We start from the raw sequence: 26,316 nt of genomic DNA, 5'->3' as shown, positions 1-26,316 counted from the left end.
TTAAAAATCCCAGAGCATCCATAATATAGACTATACATACTGTGATATAGTGCAGTAAAATTAGAAATCAATAATAGAGCCAGCTTGATGGAGAAACATACTTGGAAACAGAAGAAAATGTTCTAAATAATCCTTGAGTTAAAGCACAAATCACAAAAACTAGTAAGCAAATAGAGCTGAACAATTATGAAAGTTCATATCATGAAACTTCATATCATGACCTGTGGATGCAGCTCATTCACTTTGAGCCCTAGATGATTTTATTAGAAAGCAAAATAGACATTAAATAAACTAAGCAGTCAATTCAAGAAACTAGCATAAAAACAACAGGATACTCTCAAAGGAAGTAAAAGGATGAAAATAACAAGGAAAAGAGCATGAATTAATGGGGGAAAACAGAAATGATCAGCAAAACCAAAAGTGGGTTATTTTTATTTGTCTAATAAAATACACAAACCTCTCACTGAATCCATAAAGGAAACAAGAGAGAAGGCAACAAATAAGCAATAAAAAAGGAAATAACCACAGATATAATAGAGATTTTTAAATTAAGAGAATGCTATGAAAAGCTGCAAACAAAAAAATTTGAAAACTTCGATAAAAATTTTCTAGGAGAAACTACCCAAATTTACTTAAGAAAAATTAGAAAGCCTATATGTAGATCATTAATCCTTATAGAAATTAAGTGGTAATCGCCAATCTCCCCAGCAAAAAGATTCCAAGATCAGACGAGGTGAATTTTACCAAAACTTCCAAAAATATATATTCTTACCTTAAAGAACTATTCCAGAGAAGGATAACTACACACCTCTTGTAAGGCAAGTATGATCTTGATTCAGCAAGCAGCATACTTTTTCTATAAAGGGCCAGATAATAAATACTTGAGATATAGAAGCCATATGGTCTCTGTCACAAATGTTCAACTCTGCTGTTGTAATGCGAACACCCTCACAGACAATACTTAAATGAATTACCGTGGCTATGTTCCAATAAAACTTCATTTACAAAAACCGATGGAAGGGCAGATTTGGCCTGTGGGCCATAGTTTGCTGACCCCTGATCTTGATACTTAAAAGTAGAAAGAACAGTAAATTCTGAACTATGAACATGGATATGAAAATCCTAAGTAAAATAACAGCAAATAGAATCTAATGCTTTGTCAAAATATCATACAACTGGGTTATCCCAAGGGTACAAGGATAGTTCAGTCTTGGAAAATATGTTTATGTAATTTACTTCAGTAAGAGTTTAAAACAGATAAAATTATCATCTCAGTAAATGAAGAAAAATTATTTATTAAAATTCAGTACCCTTTCATCTTAAAAACTGTCAGCAAACATAAAATAAAAGGAAATTCCTTAACTTGATAGAGTAATAAAACCTACAGCAAACATTATATTTTTGAAATTTTCAAAGCATTCCTATGGCAGACAGGAATAAGACAGTTATGATTGCTATCATGCTGCCATTTGTTATTGAACTGGGGTCCTAGCCACTGCAGTAAGACAAAAATAAAGATTCAAAAGGAAGAAGCAAATTGTCATTATTTGCAGATGGTGTGACCATTAATTATAAAAAACCAAAGAAACACAACAGAAACTAGTAGAACTAGTAAAAGCATTTAAAAAGGTTACAAGATAAAGGATCAGTATGCAGAAACCAGCAATGTTTCTTTAAACAAGTGACAATCAACTAGAAAATATGCAACTTTAAAAAATATACATTATTCACAATAGCAACAAAACTATACTAAAACTGAAATACCTTGCTGTAGACTAACAGAATGCAGGATCTTTACAATAAAAATAATAAAACTTCATTAAAGGAATTTAAAAAGACCTGAATAAATGGAGAGAGTCTATTCTTGAATGAAAAAACTAAATATTGTAAAGATGTGAGTTTTTCTCGAATTAACACCAAAATTCAAAAATAAAAGTAAACATCCCCGAAGGATTTTTCAAGAGATCTGAAAAACTGATTTTTGAAATTCGCATAGAAGAATAAAGGTGCAAAAATGGCTTTGAAATTTTTGAAAAAGAACAGAGGCAGAGACTACTCTTCCAGGTATTAAGATAAAGCTATATTAGTACACAAATTAACAACTATATTAGTAAAACAAAGTAATATCCATGGGACTCTTCTGGCTACTTGGGAATAAATTCCCAAATTTATTTTGCTGGATCATAGAAAACATACGGGAGACCAACTTTATGCCATGGGGACGGGGACATGTTTCTTAAAAAGACATTAAACACACACACAAAGGAAAAAAGAAGTAAAATCAGCAATGTCTGGTAAAAACATGTTTAGCAAAGGACATTCAAAAGTAACGATAAAAGACAAATGCCAGATTGGGAGAAAATATTTACCACAGAGGATAAGATATAAATAATTTCTGAAGATCATTAAGATGGTCAATGAACACATAAGAAAAATGGATAAAGAGTATGAAATCCCAGACGAAGAAATCTGAATGTTCATTAAACATAGGAAAAGTGCACGATTTCAATTTTAAAATTATGCATTATAATTTTACACTCACTGTATTGACCCACAATTTAAAAAAAGCTGATAACAAGCACCAGTGTTAAAGAGGTACAAGGTACAAGAACTTGTATACTGCCTCTAAACTTGGAGAATATGTCAGTTAGTTGTTGCTGTAAAACAAACTATCCCAAAATTCATTGGCTTAAAAAGTAAGTATTGGTTCCCTGGTGGCGCAATGGTTAAGAATCCACCTACCAATGCAGGGGACATGGGTTTGAGCCCTGGTCCGGGAAGATCCCACATGCCACGGAACAACTAAGACCATGTGCCACAACTACTGAGACTGTGCTCTAGAGCCCACGAGCCACAACTACTGAGCCCGTGTGCCACAACTACTGAGCCTTGCTCTAGAGCCCGTGCTCCGCCACAAGAGAAGCCACCGCAGTGAGAAACCCATGCACCACAATGAAGAGTAGCCCCCACCCTCCGCAACTAGAGAAAGCCCGCGCACAGCAGCGAAGACCCAATACAGCCAAAAATAAATAAAATAAATTAAATTTTTTTTTAAAAAAGCAAGTATTGCTCACAAGCCCATGGGTCAGCTTCTCGTGTCAGCTGGACTACTCAGTTATCTATAGCCAGCTCTGCGTTGAGTTGGCAGCTGTGCTGATCTTGGCTAGGCTATCTCACTTTGGAGGTCAGCTGGCTGTAGGCTGCTTTGTGATATCCTCAGCTGAGACTGGTCTTTCATCCCTTAGGAGACTAGCTCACATGGCAGTGGCAGAGTTCCAAGAGAAAAAGTGGAAACTGTAAGGCCTCTTGAGGCCAAGACTTGGAACTGGTATACCATCCTTCTGCATTTTGTTGGCCAAAGCAAGTCACAAGGCCAGGGGTGGGAAAATAGATTCTATCTCTTGATAGGAAGAACTGCAAAATTACACTTCAAAGGATATGGGTACAGGGAGTTAGTTCCCTGGTGGTCCAGTGGTTAGGACTCTGCACTTTCACTGCTGAGGGCAGTGAAACTAAACTAAGATCCCACAAACTGCGCGGCACAGCCGGAAAAAAAAAGGACATGGATACAGGGAGAGAATTGCAGCCATTTCTGCAGCTGATCTACTGCAGAGAGCAACGTGATAATAAGTGGGAAAATTGGAGGTACTTTTACCCTGTGATTCAGAAATTTGACATTTAGTTATAGATCTTGGAGAAACTCCCACACATGGTAAGTAACAAGGATATCTGTGAGAGAAGTTCTTTTTTTGGCAATTTTTTTTTTTCGTGGTACACGGGCCTCTCACTGCTGTGGCCTCTCCCGTTGCGGAGCACAGGCTCCAGACGCGCAGGCTCAGCGGCCGTGGCTCACGGGCCTAGCCACTTCGCAGCATATAGGATCTTCCCGGACCGGGGCACGAACCCGTGTCCCCTGCATCGGCAGGCGGACTCTCAACCACTGCACCACCAGGGAAGCCCGGCGATGTTTTTTATAATAGCATGACTAAATGTCTACCAACAAGTGAACAGATTAATAAATTGCGATAAATTCTTAAAATTATTGATCAAGAGTTAGAATGAATTAACTAAAACCACATGTATTAATATAGCTAAAAGTCAGAAACATGATATTGAAGAGGAAAACGTTGCAGACTTTATAATCCTTTTTTTTAATCAAGTAGAGAAACATGCAGGAAATACTGTATACCATTACTAGTGGATATATACCTAAGTAGTAGAAGTGTAAAAACATACAGTCGAATGATAAAAACCAAATTTAGGTGAGTAGTAGTTAGTTACTTCTGGCAGGAGGTGGGGAATACACAAGAGGCTTCTGTTGTACTAGTAGTTTTATTTCTTAAGAAAAAAAATGACATAGAATGATACACTACTATTTGACAAAGCTGGTTAGTGACTACCTGACTACCTGAATGTTTATTTTATTATTTTCTTTACTTTTTTGATATTTGAAATGTTTCATTTAAAAAGCAAAACAAAAAACCTTGGGATGGGATTTCAGTGGACTTAAACTGTCTTCTCATCTACTTCCATCTGTCTTCACTGTGATTCTTTCCTTCTATAATTGACAAGTTTGGTGGATACCAGAAAGTTATGTGTATTGAAGACCATATATTTTTGTTCATAGGTTTCCTCATATAGACACTTGCATTAGAGTTGTTCCCCTGAGCTCCTTTTGCACCTGGGCTTACTGCTTTAATAGAGGAAGATTTTATACTACAGCTCCCTGAATGTACAGAATTTTTCTTTTGGGATATGCAGTCTTCCTCAGAGAGCTGCCGTTTAAATCAAGGGAAGTAGCAGGAAGCTTTCAGATACAGGTGCCAGCGTATCTGACTAAAAGTGGCTTTAACATCACTAATTATTTTTCTCACATAAGAGGTCCAGGGGTTGGCCATTACCCTGTTGCTTCAGCAGCTCAGCCGTCAGGACTTTGGTTCACTTCTTATTGATTTTCTAGGCCTTACCCTTATGATCACACGATGACTGTTGCAGTTCCAAGTTTCAGGTCCCCACCTGACAAGCAAGGAGGTATAGGGTTTCTTTTTGTACAGCTCTTTTTATCATGATGGGAAATCTTTTTTAGAAGCCTCCAAGAAACGTCCTCTCAGGAACCACTGACCCAGAATTGGGTCATACACAGCACCCCTAAACCTGTCACTGCAGAGGGCAGCAGAACTCCCTATGCGGTTCCAAGTGTGCCATAGCTCTCACCTGAACAGAATCTGAGTCTTACTGGTAGCAAGGAGGAAGGGAGAATTCTTGTGGACTAGACAGCCATCTGTGTCTGCCACCATATCCACCTGAGAGTGAAAAAATTGGTTTCAGAAGGTGATGGTCCACTTTATGCCCATCCAAACTAAGCAGCAAAGCCAGGGATCTTTGTGGTAGGAGATCATTTTAGGGGCAGGTTCAAAGGCCCATCACGTCAGTGCCTCTGCCTAGACCTCAACTACACACCCCGGGAGACTGCTAGAGGGAAAGAGGGGGTACTGGAGTGTCCCTGATCAGTCCAGCCCTTTACAGATAAATATAGGTTTGGCCAAAAAGTTCGGTTTTTTCTGTAAGATGACTGTAGTAGCACTTAGTTATCTTTAACTTCATTCAAAACAATTTTGTTGGGATTTCCCTGGTGGTCCAGTGGTAAAGAATCTGCCTTGCAATGCAGGGGATGCAGGTTCAATCCCTGGTCAGGGACTTAAGATCCCACATGTCACGGGGCAACTAAGCTCGCGTGCCACAACTACTGAGCTCATGTGCCTCAACTAGAGCCTGTGTGCTGCAAACTACAGAGCCTACATGCTCTGGAACCCGTGTGCCACAACTATAGAGCCCACACGCCCTGGAGCCTGTACGCCATAACTAGAGAAGAGAAAACCCGCACACCACAACTAGAGAGAAGCCCACGCACCACAATGAAGATCCTGCATGCCTCAACAAAGATGCCATGTGCCGCAACTAAGACCCAGCACAGCCAAAAATAAATAATAAATAAATAGTTTAAAAAAAAATTTGTTAGATTGTATTCTGACAGCTGTCATATCAGCGTGCATTTTAAAAAAAACATCGAAATTGGTGAATTTTGTGTAGCCATTTTAATATTGAAGATGGAAGAAAAAAGCAACATTTCTGGCATATTATGCATTATTATTTCAAGGAAGGTAAAAACACAACTGAAACACAAAAAAAGATTTGTGCAGTGTATGGAGAAGGTGCTGTGACTGATTGAACGTGTCAAAAGTGGTTTGCGAAGTTTCATGCTGGAGATTTCTCGCTGGACGATGCTCCGCAGTCGGGTAGACAAGTTGAAGTTGGTAGTGATCAAATCGAGACATTAACTGAGAACAATCAACGTTATACCATGGGGGAGATAGCCGACATACTCAAAATGCCCAAATCAAGCGTTGAAAATCATTTGCACCAGTTTGGTTATGTTAATTGCTTTGATGTTTGGGTTCCACATAAGCTAACCGAAAAAAACCTTCTTGACCATATTTCCACGATTCTCTACCTAAACATAACGAAAACACTCTGTTTTTAAACAAACAAATTTTGATGGGCTTTGAAAAGTGGATACTGTACAATAATGTGGAATGGAAGAGATATTGGGGCAAGTGAAATGAACCACCAGCAACCACACCAAAAGCCAGTCTTCATCCAAAGAAGGTGATGTGTATATGGTGGGATTGGAAGGGAGTCCTCTATTATAAGCTTCTTCCGGAAAACCAAACGATTAATTTCAACAAGTACTGCTCCCAGTTAGACCAACTGAAAGCGGCACTTGATGAAAAGCATCCGGAATTAGTCAACAGAAAACGCATAATCTTCCATCAGGATAACGCAAGACTGCGTGTTTCTTTGACGACCAGGCAAAAACTGTTACAGCTTGGCTGGGAAGTTCTGATTCATCCACCGTATTCACCAGACATTGCACGTTCCGGTTTCTGTTTATTTCGGTCTTTACATAATTCTTTTAATGGAAAAAAATTCAATTCCCTGAAAGACTGTAAAAGGCACGTAGAACAGTTCTTTGCTCAAAAAGATAAAAAGTTTTGGGAAACCCCAATAAAGATGTTAAAAAAAAAAAAAACGTTTTGGGAAGATAGAATTACAAAGTTGCCTGAAAAATGGCAGAAGGTAGTGGAACAACATGGTGAGTACATTATTCAATAAAGTTCTTGGTGAGAATGAAAAATGTGTCTTTTATTTTTACTTAAAAACCGAAGGAACTTTTTGGCCAACCCAATACTTCCAATCTCAGTAAAACACCCTGAAAGGAAAAAAGACATTTGTGTTTTTTCCTTTTTAAAAAGTAGCCAGTTACTCAGGTAATTTTTGTCAACTAGACCTCAAGTATTAGAATTGATACTGTATACTTTGAAGTTCAAGAAAGCACTCATCTGCATATGGTTGAATAATGAAGGGTAGTAGATATTTTATTTGGAATTCTTACTACTAGCTAAGATGGGCTTTTAAATAAAGACTTCTCTGGATTAGGGGCTTTTGACAATACAGACAGAAATTGTAACTGCTTTCATATGATTTCTAGAAAAACAGGTCTATACCAGTAACCTGACAGGACCAAACTTACATATACCCTGAATCAAATCTTACCCCCAAATGTCTGAGCCAAATATCTGTCAGATGTGACCCTGACACCTACCCCATCCTGCGTGCAAGAATCATATGAGAGGTAAAAATATCTCTCTCCAGTTGCTTGTGGCAGCATTTGAGAGAGAGCTAGGATATGAAAGCTGGACTGTGGAAGATTGTGAAAAAGTAAAATGGTTACAGTGAACTCTGTCTCAGAGAAACTTTGCCTATGAGGAATCTTCCTCTTATCGGCACTATGGCTTTAAAGAACTGAAATCCATTTTCTTACAAAAGAGGAGCCTCCTCCTAAGAAAACTGCTAAAGCCCAGTTTTAAAAACTGGTAAATATAGGAATATTTCTTTGCTTTTTACCATAGATAGTCATTGGTAGAATCACCTTAGATAGAATTCTCCCAAGTAGATCTTTCAAGATAAAACTTGAAAGAAACATTTAAGAAATAAAACTAGTGTTGAGTTCGTGCCCTGGTCTGGGAAGATCCCACATGCCGCGGAGCGGCTGGGCCTGTGAGCCATGGTTGCTGGGCCTGCGAGCCATGGTTGCTGAGCCTGCGCGTCCGGAGCCCGTGCTCCGCAACGGGAGAGGCCACAACAGTGAGAGGCCCGCGTACTGCAAAACAGAAAAAAACAAAAACAAACAAAAAACACTAGTGGTGATTAGAAGTGATTAATTAGATTAATTAGAAGTAAAAAGGCCAGTGTATTTCAGTGTACGGATGGCAGCATTATTTGATTTACTCTAGACTATAAAAATGCATCTATTTCATTAAGAAAAATGTTTTTATACTTTGCCCAACTGCCTCTGACACAGAGTAAATCATAGATACATGTTGGTGTTGAATGCAGAAATTACTATACTTAAAAGTTTTAAGTAAATTGTATTGTCATAATATTAAGTTGATTTATGCCTTTAAAATTTGGAGATTATTTCCTTTTCTGCATTTCTGTTTTCTTTTAAGAAAAGTAAATAATTGAACAGTAACTGCTGAAGATAACTTTCTCCACTTTGCAGAAGAGAAATGTGAATGATGTCTTCTGTGAACCTCTATGAATCTTTCCTTGTGCCGCCTCCCCTCTGCCAACCCACCGCGGGCCTCCTTCCCCCAAAGCCTGACGGCTCTATTCCCAGGCCCTGTCAGTGGAGGCCTGTGGCAAGAGCACAGGTGACACATCTCAGGAGCTGATCTGAGCATGTTTGGGCTGCCTAGGATCAGAGTACAGCATTGGCTTTCCAGATGAGGACAGCCTGCCAGCTCGTCCCACTTGTTCAGGCAGCTTCATTGGTTAATTCATGAAGTACAGTCTAGCTAGTCTTAGCTGGCTGTGGAGTGCAATTATTTCTAAAAACATAGAAAAGCAATTTAAATAAGAAAAGGTACACACTTCCATTGAAGTAGACCAAAAGCCACATGGGGAAAAGAATAGATGGGAAAAGAATAGGAAAAGAAATAGGCATGTTGGCAAGAGAAAGGAAAGTAATTCCTTGACAGATAATTAGCAAAAATTAATTTCAAAATAGAGCTCATTTAGGAATCTAGGCCTTTAAATTGGCTTCTGTTGTTTCTATTATTGAATATCTCTAAGGAACTTTTGGAGTACTTATTTTAAATTTTTATTCATTCTGTACAAACTTATTGAGCACCTACTGTCTTTAGAAAGTGTATATATATATATATATTTTTTTATTATTATTTTTTTATTTTTTTTTTTTTTCAGTACGCGGGCCTCTCACTGTTGTGGCTTCTCCCCTTGCGGAGCACAGGCTCCGGACGCGCAGGCTCAGCGACCATGGCTCACGGGCCCAGCCGCTCCGCGGCATGTGGGATCTTCGTGGACCGGGGCACAAACCCGTGTCCCCTGCATCGGCAGGCGGACTCTCAACCACTGCGCCACCAGGGAAGCCCAGAAAGTATATTTGCCTTGATTTTTAATGTATTGTACAAAATAACATGGCAGTTGTAATAGAAAAGAAGCTACTGCATCCCCCAGGCATTTCCAGGGAAATCTTTCCCTCACTTCTCACCCCCTCTACTCCTAGCAGAGACAGATATAAAAGGCAAAAGCTAAAAAGACTGCCTGACTCAAAGCAAAGTGGATACCTCCGTAGATCAGTAACAGAGCAGAATTGCAGAACAGCAGAGGAAAGTTTCAGCCTCCATGGCCTTGCATGGCTGGTGGTTGGAGCCCTTGGAGTAAGGGGGAGGCCAAGTACCCAATGGAAAGGACACCAGGAGCTGAGACTTTTAGAAAGATATGGGCCAACAAGAGGCACATGAAAAGCTGCTCAACATCAATAATTATTAGAGAAATGCAAATCAAAACTACAATGAGGTATCACCTCACACTGGTTAGAATGGGCGTCATCAGAAAATCTGCAAACCACAAATGCTGGAGAGGGTGTGGAGAAAAGGGAACCCTCTTGCACTGTTGGTGGGAATGTAAATTGATACAGCCACTATGGAGAACAGTATGGAGATTCCTTAAAAAACTAAAAATAGAACTACCATATGACCCAGCAATCCCACTACTGGGCATATACCCTGAGAAAACCGTAATTCAAAAAGAGTCATGTACCACAATGTTCACTGAAGCACTATTTACAATAGCCAGGACATGGAAGCAACCTAAGTGTCCATCGACAGACGAATGGATAAAGAAGATGTGGTACCTATATACAATGGAATATTACTCAGCCATAAAAAGGAACGAAATTGGGTCATTTGCAGAGACCTGGATGGACGTAGAGACTGTCATACAGAGTGAAGTAAGAGAGAGAAATATCATATATTAATGCATATATGTGGAATCTAGAAAAATGGTACAGCTGAACCCGTTTGCAAGGCAGAAATAGAGACGCAGATATAGAGAACAAATGTATGGACACCAAGGGGGGAAAGCGGGGTGGGGGGGTGATGGTGGGATGAACTGGGAGATTGGGATTGACATATATACACTAATATGTACAAAATAGATAACTAATAAGAATCTGCTGTATAAAAAAAAGATATGGGCCTAGGTAGGGAGAGGATGCAGATGCAGTGCACAGTAAAGGATGGGGCTCTATCTACAGTATTCACTATATGACCTTGAAGCAGGACCCCTAAATTTTCACTTTAAGACCTGGCTCTGGAGAGCCTGGTGAAAGCAGCGTCACAAGTAAGCCCTTCACCAGTTGGAACGTGAATTTACTTCAGGTAAAATGAATTTTATAGCATGACCTGAAAAGAAGTTAAATATTTTCAGAATGTTCAAAACGTAAATAAAGGAATAACTTTTATTTTAAAAGAACAACAACAACAAAAATCATGGAAGGGCTTCCCTGGTGGTGCAGTGGTTAAGAATACACCTGCCAATGCAGGGGACACGGGTTCAAGCCCTGGTCCGGGAAGATCCCATATGTCACGGAGCAGCTAAGCCTGTGTGCCACAACTACTGAGCCTGTGCTCTAGAGCCCGCAAGCCACAACTACTGAGCCCACATGCCACAACTACTGAAGCCCGCACACCTAGAGCCCATGCTCTGCAACGAGAGAAGCCACCACAATGAGAAGCCCGCTCGCTGCAACTAGAGAAAGCCTGCGCGCAGCAACAAAGACCCAACACAGAAATGAATGAATGAATAAATAAATAAATAAATATTTTTTAAATCATGGAAACAGAGCTGTATGTAATGGAAGCAGGTAGATATGTAAAGAACAAGTAAAGATGAAAAAATCAAATAAAAAGTGGACCAGAAATGGATAACTCTAACCAGGATATGGCTGAAAAGAAAATTAGTAAGTTGGGATAGAGTGAAAAAGTCACCTATAATGCCTCAGAAAGACACAGATCTAAAAAAAAATACTAAAGGGCTGATGGGATAAACAGAGTATATACTACAAAGTCCTAATCACTGTGTAAAGTTGCCCCTCTCGCCTAATTCTCTGTCCATCACATGCTCTGTGCATTCCTGTCATAAAACCTATCATTTAGCAGAATTACCAGATCTTTTTTTTTTTTTTTTAATTTTTGTCTGTGTTGGGTCTTAGTTGCAGCACACAGGATCTTCATTGTGGCGCGTGGGCTTCTCTCTAGTTGCAATGTGCAGGCTCTAGAGCGCATGGGCTCTCCAGTTGAGGCATGCGGGCTCAGTTGCCCCTCAGCATGTGGGATCTTAGTTCTGTGACCAGGGATCGAACCTGCATCCCCTGCACTGGAAGGCAGACTCCTAACCACTGGACCACCAGGGAAGTCCCACCAGGTCTATGTTTTTATTGACTTATTCTTTATAAAGCTCCTGCCAGGTGCTGAGCTCTTTTCTAGTCATGCTGGGTACAGACAGCCAAGAACGAGTCAGATAGGGGTCTTGCTCTCATGGACTTTGTGTTCTAGCCTATTCATCACTATACCTCTGGCATCTACACCATTGTCTGGCTCAGATTAGGCATTCAGGGTATATTGGTTCAATCAATGGGTAAATGAAAGAAGTAATTCATACCTCAAAATATCTTTTGTATGGCTATGGCCTTGATTATCTTTCTCTGTTTGGCCAGTTTTGCATTGGTGAGAGAGACAGGGAAGAGATGAGAGGAATTTCTCTCCCTAGAGCATACCCTGCTGTTATCAGTCTGTGACACAGACAACACTCTGGTATGACCCCCACAAACCTGGAGTCCACCTGAGCTGTGTCCTCTCGTTTTTTTACTTCTGTTTTACAAATTGGTCAAGAAGATTCAGAATGAGGGTTTCCCTGGTGGTGCAGTGCTTAAGAATCCTCCTGCCAATGCAGGGGACACGGGTTCGAGCCCTGGTCTGGGAAAATCTCACATGCCGCGGAGCAGCTAAGCCTGTGCGCCACAACTACTGAGCCTGTGCTATAGAGCCCGCAAGCCACAACTACTGAAGCCTGTGCGCCTAGAGCCCACGCACCGCAAGGAAGAGTAGCCCCCGCTCGCTGCAACTAGAGAAAGCCCGCACACAGCAACGAAGACCCAACGCAGCCAAAAATAATAAATAAATTTATTTTAAAAAAAAAGAAAAAGAAGATTCAGAATGAGACCAGCCAGCAATGTAAGCAATGTCAATGTATGAATCTTTCTTTTTTATTTTTCAGGCTGGAGTGAAAGGGACATTGGGAAGATTAGTCGGAATTTTTGAGGTAAGTCTGTTAAAATCTTTGGTGCAATTGGTATCATATTAATAACCACGTATATCTTCACCATGGGCCATTCAGGCTTCCGTAACAAAATACCAGAAATTGAGTGGCTTATAAACAATAGAAATTGATTTCTCACAGTTCTAGAAGCTAGGAAGTCCAAGATCAAGATGCCAGCAGATTCAGTGTCTGGTGAGGACCCACTTCCTGGTTCATAGACAGCGGTTTCTCTCTGTGTTCTCACATGGCAGAAGAGGGAATGTCTCTGGGGTCTCTTTTATAAGAGCACTAATTCTATTCATGAGGGTCTTCTGTCATAACCCAGTCACCTCCCACTGTCCCCTACCTCCTAATACTATTACCTTGGTGGTTAGGATTTCAACATATGAATTGGGGGGGCGAGGGAGGACATAAACATTGTCCATTGCAGTCTTAATCTAGGAAAGATGCCATCTTTGTTTCACCAAGTTTTCACAACAGTGCAGCACCAGCAGAGAATAACATGCGTTCTTTTTAAAATCCCATAATCTCCTCCAATTAACTAGAATTATTTGTTAGAATTGTTTTTCCCGTGTCTACCTCTCTTCCTCTCCTCCCAAGATGTGAGGAGGGATAGATAAGTGTAAAGGAGACAGAGGAGAAGTGGAAGATAAGTAGCTATAGCACAAGAGACAAACAAGGACATAGTCTGGACTAGAGATTTGGAGAAAGTAGGAAATCAGGGAATAAAGATGAGCAGGGTTAGTAGGAGGAGGGGAGATGTGTGAGATAATCAGCTTGCTCACATTGATGGGACCCCTGCCCACCACAGTCTCTTCTCTTTCTGGTGTTCTAGCTAGTTAAATTTACCTGGTGCCTTTTTCTCAAGAGGTCCCAAATCCTTTTCTCAGTATTGAGAAGTTGCGCAGAAAAAAGAGGGTAAAGCCTTGGCTTTGGAAGCCCAGGCAAAGAGCTCACCCTCAGATTCAAGTGTGGCATGTTTTAAATAGGCCAGTTGGTGCTATTCCATATCTGATCGTAGGACGATAAAAAGTGAAAGGAATCCTTGGGTCTAAGCTCTCTGGACGTTTACATAATCTCAGCTCTCTAAGGAAAAACTCTCTCTGTCCCTCTTTGCCCTTCAGAACCAGGAGAGGAAGCACAGAACGTATGTCTATGTGCTCATTGTCACAGAAGTGCTGGAAGACTGGGAAGACTCAGTTAACATTGGTAAGTTATCCCCAGATGGCCTCCAAAGAGCTCCCCACAACCGGCCCTGGCCGTGCCATAGGTCATTACCCACAACCACAAATGAGAGCCTGATAAAGAAAAGAAATAACAGAAGGATGTCCATTTCTGAACTTGTGAAAGGTACTATTTTGAAATGTTTAAGAGGAAGCCAGAGTTGGGTACATAGTCAACATTTAGAAATGCGGCCCATAAAAATAAGACCTGTTGATTCTAAAACCAAATTGGATCCTCCCAAGCAGGTATTGATCAAGGCCTCCGCAATGCTAGGCCCGCTGCTGGCCATGAACCTTAGGCGGGAGCACGGCCGTGGCTGTTCCTTGCAGTGCTTATTCATACTGTTAGAGAAAACTGTCGGTTTGGTTGTGTGAGCCCCTCCCTCCAGAGCTGTATAGTAGGTGTAGAGTGATGGGAGTAGTTTCCAGTTATATTCATGTTACCCTTCAGGTGCACGTGACTTTCTCCTAAGGAGCCATTTTCTTTGATCTCAGATCACTATTGCATGTATATGTCCTTTTTTTTTGTTTTGGCTGTGTTGGGTCTTTGTTGATGCACATGGGCTTTCTCTAGTTGAGGCAAGTGGAGGCTACTCTTTGTTGCAGTGTGCGGGCTTCTCATTGCTGTGGCTTCTCTTGTTGCGGAGCACAGGCTCTAGGCGTGTGGGCTCAGTAGTTGTGGTGCGTGGACTTAGTTACTCTGTGGCATGTGGGATCTTCCTGGACCAGGGATCGAACCCATCCATGTACCCCGCATTGGCAGGCGAATTCTTAACCACTGCGCCACCAGGGAAGTCTGTATATATGTCTTTTGACCTAAAAATTGAGGTGATTTTAATGGTTGGCTCATGGTTTAATCTTTTAGCTCTGAAGGAAAGTATATTCTAGAAAAGTATAATATTATTATCTTCTGTTGTAAATTGGCAAACAGATATAATTCATTTACCAAAGCCTCTCCCTTTATTGCTAGTATATGCTTTGCCATCATGCCTCTCACATTGTTGATCTGGGCATTTCATAGCTCTTCAGCTTTTAATGGCTTTGTGTTTGGTAAGAATGCAATAAACTTAAGTATAAATAAATTCAGTGTGGGGGGTATTAAAAATAGACTCCTTGACAGCCGGTGCTGGGGCCTGAAAAAGAAACAGAGGTGAGTGGTGTGGCTGGCCCTGTCCTCAGAGTACTCTGTCTGGTGGGAGTCACACACTTGTGATACTAATTTTTAAGGTACCATTGCTCTATTAATATCCAAACAAGCCTTTCACCTGTACTCCCACTGCTGAGAATTGACTCTAATGAAACAATCTGAATATGGGAATAAGCCTATGAGCCTTCCTTCAGATGAGCCTTTTTCAGATGAAAAATTGGGTCTTAAAATGTACAGGTCAGCAAATGTTAAGTGATCTAAGGTCCATTCATCTGATGGAACGTTAGGCAGTTAAACGCATACTTATGAAAGCTCTACACCATGGGAAAGTGCTTATGAGATCGTGTTGGTGACTGAAAACAGGATACAGAATTGTATATACACTCATTAGAACTACATTAAAATATGAATTTGAAGTGAAAACAAAGATGAGGTACTGGTTTTCACCTAAAGAATTGGCAATGCCAAACAAAAGTTAACAGTGCTGGCAGGAGTGTGGTAAGACTGACATTCCAACACACAAAAGCAGGATTGGGGATCAGTACATCCTTCTGGAAAGCTGTTTGACAGTATCACAAGCCCTATAGTGTTCAAATTTTTTTTAAGTGTAGCATTATTTATAATAACTAAAATTGCAGACTGTTGATGTCCAATGATAGGGAAATGGTTAAGTGAATGACATTATATCCATGCTAGATATTATGATGTAATGCAGCCATTAAATATCATACTTTTACAACAGAGAAGAATGCTTAAGAAACAATGTGAAGTGGAAAAGAAGCAATAACAACAGTAATAGTAAAGCAAACTCTTACAGCATGTACTCTGTCCCAGGTATTGTTCAAATGCTTTACATATTAGCCCTCACAACAGACTTGTGAGATAGGCATTATTTATTATCTCTATTTTATAGATGAAGAAAGTGGGGCCCAGAGAGGTTCAGTAACTTGCCCAAAGCTGTGCAGCTCATTAGAGCCATTGATGTGATTGGAGCCCAGCATATTAGCTTCAGTGTCCATGTTCCTAACAACAGCACTCCATCAGGGCCTCTGAGGATTCCAAGCACCTTAAAGCATGATCCCAATTATAGTTGCTCAAATAACTGTGTCTTTTTCAAATAAGATGAAAGAAAAGCAAATGCACTAAGGTATTAAGAGTAGTTACTTCTGGTTTATAAGATTACAGGTAATTATCTTATTTATGCTTTCTTCTGTTTTCCCAATTTTAACCAATGATCTTTTGTTATTTTTGTAAGAGAAAAAATAATGGAGGATTTTAAAACATGCATTTGAAAAAAATGTAAATACACTGAAAAGTTAATAATGATTGTGTTGAGATTATATTTTCTTCTTTTTGAGAAAATATTTTCTTTTTTGTAGATATATCACTCTTATACAAAAATTTTAAAATAAATAACTGATTACAAGTCAGCCATCCTGGTAATTCTGGAAGCTGATGCTCATGTCTGTTTCTGCAGGAGATGGGGTTGCTGGCGGGCTTCAGGCACTTATGTACAAGCCGAGGAAGGCCCAGAGGCCCCGGAGCTCAAGAGGAAACCACTAGCAGTGGTTCTCTTTAGAGGACAGGTTTCACACAATGACTTTCACCTCTTCAGTTTCCAGATTTCTTACCTGTTTTCTGCATTAGACATTTGTGTAATATTTGAAGCATATAAAGTGCTTGCATCACCCTTGTAGGAAAAGAAAATAAGGAAAAATAAACTTACATGTTTTTTAAATGTTGATAACCATCGTGGTCATTTTGTAATGTATAGAAATATCAAATCACTATGTTGTACGCCTGGAACTAACATAGTGTTGTAGGTCAGTTATACTTCAATGTGAAAAAGAAAAGAAAAACACTGATAACCATTGCTTCCATGTTTTTTTCTACATTTTCTCAAAAGTTTTAGGGTCAGAAACCTGCTGCTTTCCTTTTGTACTGATTTCTTTTTCTCTCTGCCTCGACAGGAAGGAAGCGGGAATGGTTTAAAATAGAAGATGCCATAAAAGTGCTGCAGTATCACAAACCGGTGCAAGCATCGTATTTTGAAACGTTGAGGCAAGGCTACTCAGCCAACAATGGCACCCCGCTCGTGGCCACCACTTACTCAGTTTCTGCTCAGAGCTCGATGCCAGGCGTCAGATGACTGAAGATTTCCTGTAAGAGAAATGGAAATTGGAAACTAGACTGAAGTGCAGGTCTTCCCTCTCACCCTTGCTCTTTCACCTCTCCTCACAGGCCTCCTCTTTCAAATAAGGCATGATGGGCAGCAGAGAAAGGGTTTATTGATAATGTTGCTGTTTGGTGTTAAGTGATGGGGCTTTTTCTTCTCTTTTTATTGAGGGGGTGGGGGGTGGGTGTGTAATTTGTCAGTACTTTTGTGCATGATCTGTCTCTCCCTTTTCACACCCCTACAATTCTCTAAAGAGGCAAACAGCCTTCCCTCTGCCTTGGATTCTGAAGTGTTCCTGTCTGTTTCATCCCAGCCCTGGCCAGATTTTTTTTTTAATTTTTTTTTTTTTTTTTATTAAAAGATACCAATATGAGATGAAATCTTTCAAGAATTTGTCCTGTAATGTGCTGTTAAGTCTGGTAGGCTGGTCACTTTCACTGCAAGATACATTTATCTACACATTATATACTGGGCATATAATATGTAAATAAATGACTTTTAGAAGAGGGATTTAACTGTTTCATTTTTCAAAGTTTTGTTTTTTAAATTCAGGGTGTTTCTGAAGTGGAGAGCCTCACAATTAATTTACTTTTTTGTTTCTGATGCTAGTGGCTAGGTAAAGTTCCCTGTCCTCTCTCTTTTCCCAGTCATCGACTGTAGTTATGTAGGGTATGGGAAGAGTTTAGCTACCTTCATAGTGCTCCCAGGACTCATGGCCTTCTCTTCTCAAAGCTGTGTTTCCATGCCAAGAAAGAAACAGGAAGAAACCTATTTTCTTTTTTATTACCAAGCCAGGAGCAAATGGCCTCAGCTCAGATCTGGAGAAACAATGCTAGAAATTGAATTCCTCCCTACATGTTGACAATAGGGATTTGAACTGGATTCTTGGGATTACTATCTAAAAAACTGGAGCGTCGAGCACTGTTTCTATCCTGCTGGTTTGGAGTTTTTTCCATAATGCTACTTATCGCCGACAAAGGCCTCTCTCCCTGTGCATCCATGCCTTACACCGTGCTGAACTGGATATTGTCCTTGTGCTCTGAAGCATCCAACTATACTTGGCAAGTGCAGCTGTACAGTCCTGTCCCTGTTCTGGGTAACCATGTTACGTTCCTGAAAAGTACACAGGAGGAAAATTCAGATGTTTGCTTGTCTTTGTAATGTTATAGCACTTGTAATTGCACCATGGAGCATGCTCAGAAATATTAAATATGTCTCCCACTGGGATGTGAAAGGTCCATCGTCCGCTGAGAAGTGGTATGGGAGAATGCTTAATCAGTTATTAGAACAGCAACATAATGCATTGGCTCCCTGCAAACTGTCTTGTTGGGTTTTGATACAGGTCTGATGCTGGCTTCATTTGCCAATTGTGTTGTTTAGTCGAGAAGTAGGCAGAAAAGGGTCTTGAGACCGGGGCTGGGGGTGGGGGGCACTGATCAATCCCTGGCTTGGGACAGGAGTTTGTTGCTATACTCTTGGTGGCATCTCCTTTGTCAAAACATAGCCAAGATGTGAAATTAAAATCGTAGTTCTCGTTATTTAAAAATTCTAATAAATACTCAAACTTTGAAAAGCTTTTGCTCTTCCCTCCCACTAAAAGAAATATAGTATCTGGTAGGCCTGTGTCATTTAATGTTCAGTGTTTTAGGGGACATCAGTTGATGAACTTAAATTTTTGCTATGCTATCTATTCTCGGTTTGCATCTTCTCTCCCAGTCTTAAAACACGGAGCCAAAAAGCAGTGCCGGCAGTTTCCTTAGGAGACCGCTCTACCTCTGGGAAAGGAATCCTGTCCCTAAGTAAGGGTCCCAGTGGATAGAAAGCACCATGGGATTTGAATCTAAATGCCAACTCACTGTTCATGTGTCCTACTTAAAAACGAACACACTGCTGCTTATTACCTGATTTAGAGCATTCTGAGGTTCTGTGCAAATAAATAAAGGGGACAATAAAATAAGTTCAGCTCAGCACTAAATGGAGTCCCCAAAACAATCTTCAAAATAAATTCTACCTTTATGATACAGATTGAAAGAGCTTTGCAGGAAAACGATTAGTACTCTTGAAACAGGAACTGCATTTGTTAATAGTATTTGTGCAGTTTTTAGTGACCTGAAGATGTTTTCACTGGGCTGGTATAATAATACACTACCCTACAAAGTCCTGTTTGGATGGTTGTTGGCGTCTTTGGGTCAGGAAAGTGAACTGTGCCAAGAAGTATTTGTCAGTGACATGAATGGATCCCATTAATGCAGTTAACTGGCGAGGTTGTGCTGATGCTTCCTTAACTGACAAAAGGAGGCTTTGTCCAACACCAGAATTGTTGAAACTGATGCGGTTATCTGTTGCACTGGGATTCTGGTGAGCAGGGGTCGGTGTTTTTCCCTCCCTGGCATCATAAACACCATGGCTATCTCCTGACGTGTAGTCACAGCCCTTTTGTGATACATTACTTAGACACATGGTTGCAGTAACCTTTCTATCTCCCCCAAAGAAAGCAAGGAAAAACAGAGGAAAGCTCAAAGTTTACCCTACTTGCAGAATATTTAGACAACACTGATTTGCCATTAATTCTGCAAGTACTCGCCTTATTCAGGCTTGGCAGAAACAGGTTCCTGTGTTCAGGGCAGATATCGAGTCTCTCTCACAGTGAACGGGCACATCTTAGATTCTGATTATTACCAGAGTGCCCATCAGAGTCCACCATACTCAGGATGGAGAAAGATAGCAATGGCTTTTTTTAAATTAAAATTTGTTTTTGGTTTATAAATTGCAGCCCTTGGGGAAACAACAGTGAGATCATGCCGTTTTTTTGGACCAGGACTGTGTGTGAGTGAGTGAGTGTGTGTGTGTGTGTGTGTGTGTGAGAGAGAGAGAGAGAGAGAGAAAGAGGACTACCAGGAGTCGGCCACGTTAGGTTTTCTGGTCACCTCTCAGCACAGTGCAGCCCATGAAAGAGGAGTCTTGATTTTTCTCATGGTAAACAAAACCGGATGGAAAAGTTACTGAACTGACTGTTTTATTTTTACAAGTGTCTGCTGCCCCATCTGCCCTGTGAGGAGAGGGTTTCCTCACTGCTGAGTCTGAGCTGAGGCCATCTGGAGGGATCAGAGAGTGTGGGAGTATCACCCTGCTAAGGCTGAGCAAGGCCTAGAAGGTGGCTTCGCCACAGGATTTCCGCCCTCTGCATTGCGTTGCCAGTGCTGTGGAAAGTGAGGCACTGGAGGCCTTGCTTCCCGCAGCCTCTGGGGAGCAGAGTGGGTCACTGCCCTCTGAGAGCGTTTGCAGTTTTTTGTACACTGTTGCTACATAGTCAAGTTCCTTCATGGCAGAGAAATATTTTCTGTTTCAGTGTTAGGAGTCAGCCCATGTAAAGTCTCTTAGACTTGCTTAGAAGAAAAAAAAAGTCACCTTTGTTTTGAGAATTCTAGGAGGAAGAAGTTCCCCATAGAACCATGCTTCCTCCTTCTCCTTCCCCTTTCTCTTCTCCACGTACAGTGCTTATTGGGGGCTTCTTCTAAACCTCTTCAACAGAGGGGAGTAATCGGTCTTCTGATGGACATAGATGTGCGTTTCATACCTTGTACTTAACATATTTGTCATCTCCATCTAGTGCTGTGTTAATATCTTTGTTGATCTCCCCACCTGATCTTTTTTTTTAAACAGCTTAGCCTGAGCCATATTTTTGTTCATTTACAAAAAGGATTTAATAACCACAATATGATTTTTGCCACAACTGTATAATTTTTAATATTTCTGAAGTGTTCTCTAAGACCATCCTAGTTGAGAGTGGATTTAGCATTAGAAGAAATACCTGGAGAAATCTCCACAGTGGGATGAATTTTTGCTTAAAGAGAAATGAGAGTTGATAATATAACTCTATATCCTGGTCCCACCTGCATTTCACATCTACATCTTTACAAAAAATAGGAGACATGCAGGATAGTCAACTCAAGCATTTCTAGGGAGAGGAGATTGTTTAATGGTGATTAAATAATGCAGATGGCTCTTTGAGTTCTTATTCTTGAAGACTCTAAAAGAAGTCAGACCTGAGGCTGTGCAGTTTATACTGCCCAGTTGGGGTGGCAGTCGTTTCTTCTGAGCACTGCTGGGTTGGAACCTATTTCCCCAAGGCTCTGCAGCTGTCAACCTTAGTGGCGTCAGCCTTGCTCCATCAGGGCACCCCCCCCCCTCACTTGGGGTAGGTGGGAAAGCACCCGAGTCAGCCTCTGCACTCTGGGGTGAGCTTGCAACAGAGACCACACCATCCAGAAGAGCTGTGTATTCCATGTCACCTGACATGTCACCTAAAGCAGTAAGACATTTGAGATTTTCAAGTAAATTGTGAATTGCTAAATACTGCAATCTATAGAATATACTACATCAGGTTGACTTGAGGTCATCACAGGCCCTGGGAACCTCCTTTTAGGCAGACTCTCCTTTGGAAGCCAGGAGCCTTCCACTCCTGTCTCTGAAAAGGCGGCTTCACACTTCGACAATGTTTTTGCATTAGCTTGATAACCTTTCAGGGATGGGTGAAGCCTAATCAGGACATTTAAAAAATGATATCTCTCACCTTCAGAGTAATCCAATAGTCTGTCCTCCTAATCCCCTTAAAAATTAATAAATAAAAAGAGAAATAAAGAATCCCATTTGGTGTTGATTATAACAGACTCCTTGAGCTGAGGCTGGCAGTCACGTGATTTGATTTTGTGGGTCTGCTACGTGAAGCTTTTGAAGTGAAAAGGGCATGTCTCTCCCCTAAATCTTTGTTGATAGTGATGATCTGTGAGCCTGAGCTTGTCCTAGAAAATGAGACTGTCCACCTGGCAAGGGGAGCGCAAAGAAAAGCCTCCTTAACTCAGAATTGAGCACAGCAGGAGGGCCTCTGCGGAAGAAGGAAGTGCTTTTGGCTGAAAAAGCAAGATTAATATCTAGAAGGTGGCGAGTCATTGCTTCTGTTCCTCCAGCAGTTAGGTTGTTGAATTAAATAGGTTTCCTTCAGTTTACATTCTGAGTTCTTAACCCCAAACAGGGGCCACTAGAACAGCAAAAAAAGGCATTTAACCCCCTGGAGATAGGCTTTAAAAGATACAAAAGCAGCAGCCTTGTCATTTTCCAGGTTCATCACCATTTTGATGTGCTACCCGCCCTTCCACCCCCACTGCAGCCAGGCCAGATGTGAAGATTCTATAAATATTTGAGTTGGGGAACATAAATTCTGGTTCTGGAACAATTACCTACTAAATTGCTCACCATCTGTGGACGTTATCCATGGGATGCGCCTTTCAGGGAACCTTTCACCAATACAGTAAAATCACTCTTCTGGGCTTGAGGCCCTAATCAGGCATTAAGATCAAAATCTTAAGTCTTTGGAACTTCTCAGGAAGAAAGCAAGATACCCATTCCCGATGCTGGGCCTTGAGACTGGACTCCCTGTCTGTACAGTGGGGTGGAGTGGCTCACCTTCAGGAAGTCATTTCTCCAGTAATACTGGAAGTAATACTGATACGAGCCTGGCTTTCTGAACACTTTTGTGCTGAATTGAAAATGTTAACCTAAAGCAATAGATCCATGTAGCCTCTTCTACCTCATTACTGTCCCATTGGAAAAAAACAGCATTTCAGTGTTAAGGCTTGGTCTTAACATAATAGATATGACTTATGCCAGGGAAGATAGAGGCTGATTATGGAGACACCCACAACCGGAATAGATAGGCCTGCTCCACGTAAGGCCTCCACGGGGGCAGGTTGAAGTTAGGTCTTGGAGAGCTTCCAAAGCACTGGGGGGAGGGGAGGACTTCAAGGGCCTTCGCCCAGCCAGCAACTGGCCTGTGCTCCTCCTGAGGACATGAAGGATTCGAGGGAGCTGCAGGCACCTAAGCCACGGTGCGCAGACACAAACCTGCCCTTTTGCCTCCTCCCACGTGACTGAGGCATTTTTTGCTCAGAATCCAAAGGGATTCTGTCCTCCAAAATCCAGTTTGCTTCAGGTGTTTTGTTCTGCCTCTGAGAACCTCACCCTTGCACTCACCCATTCATGGCCATAGAAGTGCTGCTCAGGGCACAGATTCACAAGGGAGTCCAGGGCCCAGCAGTTGCACAGTGTTGCATTTTGTAGTTAGAAAAACAGTTGGTCCACTCTATTATAAAAGAGACACAGTGTGGGGTGCAGTTTTATAAATGTCAGGTCCGTTTTTATTGTCTCATGGTCTGAAAACATTCAAACTGATTTATAATTGAAGAAAAAGTTGGTGGTTAAAATGAATAAAATGTCAGTTAGTGCATCTATCTTAAAGATAACTACCAGTGTACACCATGTGTTTAAGGACGTAGGAGCATTTGAGGATGTTGTAAAAGTAAAGCAGGTATCTCTGGCCTACCCAAGTGTTTCAGAGGGAGGATGTGGAAGCCTGTTAGTAGCATCTTTATATTTGATTTTGTATAAAGAGGCCAGTCTTTATTTCAAGGACCTTTTTCCCACCTACTCAATCACCTTGGTAGGGGATGGGCTCTAAGGAAGAAGCAGTGAGGCCCCAGCTCTATTTGCTGAGCTACAGGGTATGATCTCCAAACAGCATGAGGCGTATTTGAGGGGTTTCCCAACTCTGCTCACCTCCACTCTACTCATCTACCATCAGCACCAGAAGGGTTAAACTCCCTGGGACCATTCCAGTTCTGAAACAGATGAACTAGAGGTGCTTCTGAACCCTGTCTTCTCAAGTGTATCGCACAGGTGCAGTCTCCCTTTGGCCAAGTTCAACAGGTGTTTCCAGGGAACCCTTTGGATGGAGATAAAGTAGCCAAGATGTATTGAGTTTAACTTTTTCTGAAGGACAAAGTCTTTGTCCCTTTCCCTTCATGTTTTAGCTGAGGCCTAAATGACAAAGTCTCCAGAACTGAGACAGAGCCAGGGGCCCATGTACCCAGGGACCAGTCCCCTGGGGATCACACAGACTCAAACCAGACTATTCAGATTCCACCAGAACTCCACTGCTGTCCCCTTCCATCAGGACCACCCAGAAAAGCAAACAGCTTAGCCTTTCCACCCCTGGGTCACCTGGTTCCTTGGTGACCATTCTGCAGAGTGAGAATGGATCACCTGTTTAGGCAGTGTGCTGTATATTTCTAGAAAGGGTAAAAAGTGGAGTGGCCAATGGGCTGAGTACTCATCCTTGGAGAGGGTAGCAGAATAACCCCAGATGAGCTCAACAAAACCCCAGGGAATCCAAGGAAAGGCGCTTGTGTGGGAGGAGGGGTTGGTTATGGTCCCTTAGCCTCTTGCGACCTTTCACAACTGGGGTTTGGAATAACGTCGCCCTTACCCCTATCCAAATGTGCTCCAGGACGTAGGAGCTCCTGACCCAGGGGTGCATGGTCTTGTTTTCCATTTTTTCGTTTGCAAAACAACCTTGCTTGGTATTGTATGGAAAAGCGAGTTTTCCTCCCTGCCCACTTGGAGCCGCCTGCCCAGGCCTGGCTTCTTCCCCAGTCTCTCAGTGCTCTTAGGAGCTGAGGGGAGCAGAATGGGTCCAGAGGAGGTGGAAGGAAACTGAGTTTTCCTGCACCCTTTCTCTAGGAGGCTGTTCTTAGGCTTCCTTCATACCTCTCTTTCCCGTGGGGGCAGGCGGGTTGTGGGGGAGGGCTGAAAAGAAAGTTCAGGTTTGGGTCTGAGACAGGTGCACAGCAGATGCAAGTCCCCCTTTTCCCCCTTTAATAGCCAGCCAGCCGTGTGTAACCGTCCCCTTACTAAAGCATCCCCTCATGTGTGCCGGCAGCAGAGGACAGCAAAGCCCTCCCCTGGAGCTCTGGTACTATCCCTAAAATCCCACCACCCCTATATCTGACTCCTTTTTGTAAAAACAAATGCTTAAACCTGTGAGTGTGCTGTTCCTTTCTGTGTGTTAATCAGTTTCTTTCCACTTGAACTGTGTGGGAGGGAAGGGCATTGGAACTGTAGGTTGTAATATTGTGCCAACCAATAAAAACCAGTATTTCACACACATCCCTGCTTAGTCTCTGGTTTCTTTCTAAAAGTTTTCTTCGAGTCCTTCTCATCAGTCTTCTTTTGATTTTACCACCACCCTCTGCTGGACTCTTGAGAGTTGCCCCAGAGGTCAGAGGTGGCCGCATGGAAGATTTGCTGTTCAGGGAGTTCAAGTAAGGAATGAAGTGAAGCCCAGGAAGGTAGTGAGAGTCAGTGCCAGGGACCCCCCGGCAGACACCCAGTGCTTCACTAGGAGCCCAGAGGGGCATGAGGGGACAGAGGTGAGCCACATCCAGGACAACAAGGGAGCACAGCAAAGGGTGGAAGCAGAAGTTGGGCCTGGTGGAGTCAGGATGGGCTGGAGCGGCGTTTTGAAGATGCATGCTGGTAGGACTTGCAGGCAGAGAACAGGCAGGGTACCGCCAGGGGGAGAGCAACATGAAGTTAGCTGTGCCCCTCCGGCTGAAGACAGATGACAAGCATTATGGGCTGAAAAATAAAGCATGATGAGGCCAATTTAGGGAAAGCCGCAAAAGCCAGGCCAAGGAGTTTGGCTGCGTACGTGTGAAGTGCTCTTGAGCAGGGCAGTCGTGTAGAATCAGCCATGTTTGAAGAGGAGGCAGGAGAGGTTGGAAAGGAGCCACCTGGAAACTTGTGATGCCAGGCCTTACAGACTCAAGGATTGGACCTGGGGATGGAGAGAGGGCTGGAGAAGCAAGAATAAAGAGTGTATCACAATCAGATAAACGCGTTCATCCACTGAGGGCCCCTGGCCTCTCTGGGACTCTGGTGGCATCACCACTTCGTTCAGCCCCAGGGCAAATTCCCAGTCAACTGGTCAGAGCACCCTTTCCTCCTAAAATTCTGATTCTGCAGGCTTCCTTTATCCCATGATGATCACCGTCCCTTCCTCTATCAAAGGATTCTTCTGCCAGATTTAGTGTGTGTAATGAGGCTGTGAGCTTATGAACGCCGATGCAAGTGATTCATGCAGGAAACCACCAAATGGCCACCTCCAATTGGGATCTGGGGTTCCGGAAACT

The 26,316-nt window shown here is 42.0% G+C and overlaps 1 protein-coding gene across 3 annotated transcripts in view; it reads left to right on the top strand.

Moving 5' to 3' along the window:
• NUDT3 (nudix hydrolase 3) overlaps window positions 1-25,291 on the top strand; it is a 109,091-nt gene extending 83,800 nt beyond the window's left edge. For all 3 annotated transcript variants that reach the window (XM_033424209.2, XM_004267711.3, XM_049693752.1), the window contains 3 exons: window positions 12,703-12,747; window positions 13,869-13,953; window positions 17,085-25,291. In XM_033424209.2, coding sequence (XP_033280100.1) covers window positions 12,703-12,747; window positions 13,869-13,953; window positions 17,085-17,263 — 309 coding nt within the window. In that variant the 3' untranslated portion in view covers window positions 17,264-25,291. The remainder of the gene's footprint in view (window positions 1-12,702; window positions 12,748-13,868; window positions 13,954-17,084) is intronic.
• The last annotated feature ends 1,025 nt before the right edge of the window (window positions 25,292-26,316 follow it).

The sequence above is a fragment of the Orcinus orca genome, chromosome 10, assembly GCF_937001465.1.
Source record: "Orcinus orca chromosome 10, mOrcOrc1.1, whole genome shotgun sequence".
NCBI classification, from domain to species: Eukaryota; Metazoa; Chordata; class Mammalia; order Artiodactyla; family Delphinidae; genus Orcinus; species Orcinus orca.
The sequence above is the reverse complement of the archived record's forward strand: the minus strand, read 5'-3'. Positions and strand labels throughout refer to the sequence as shown.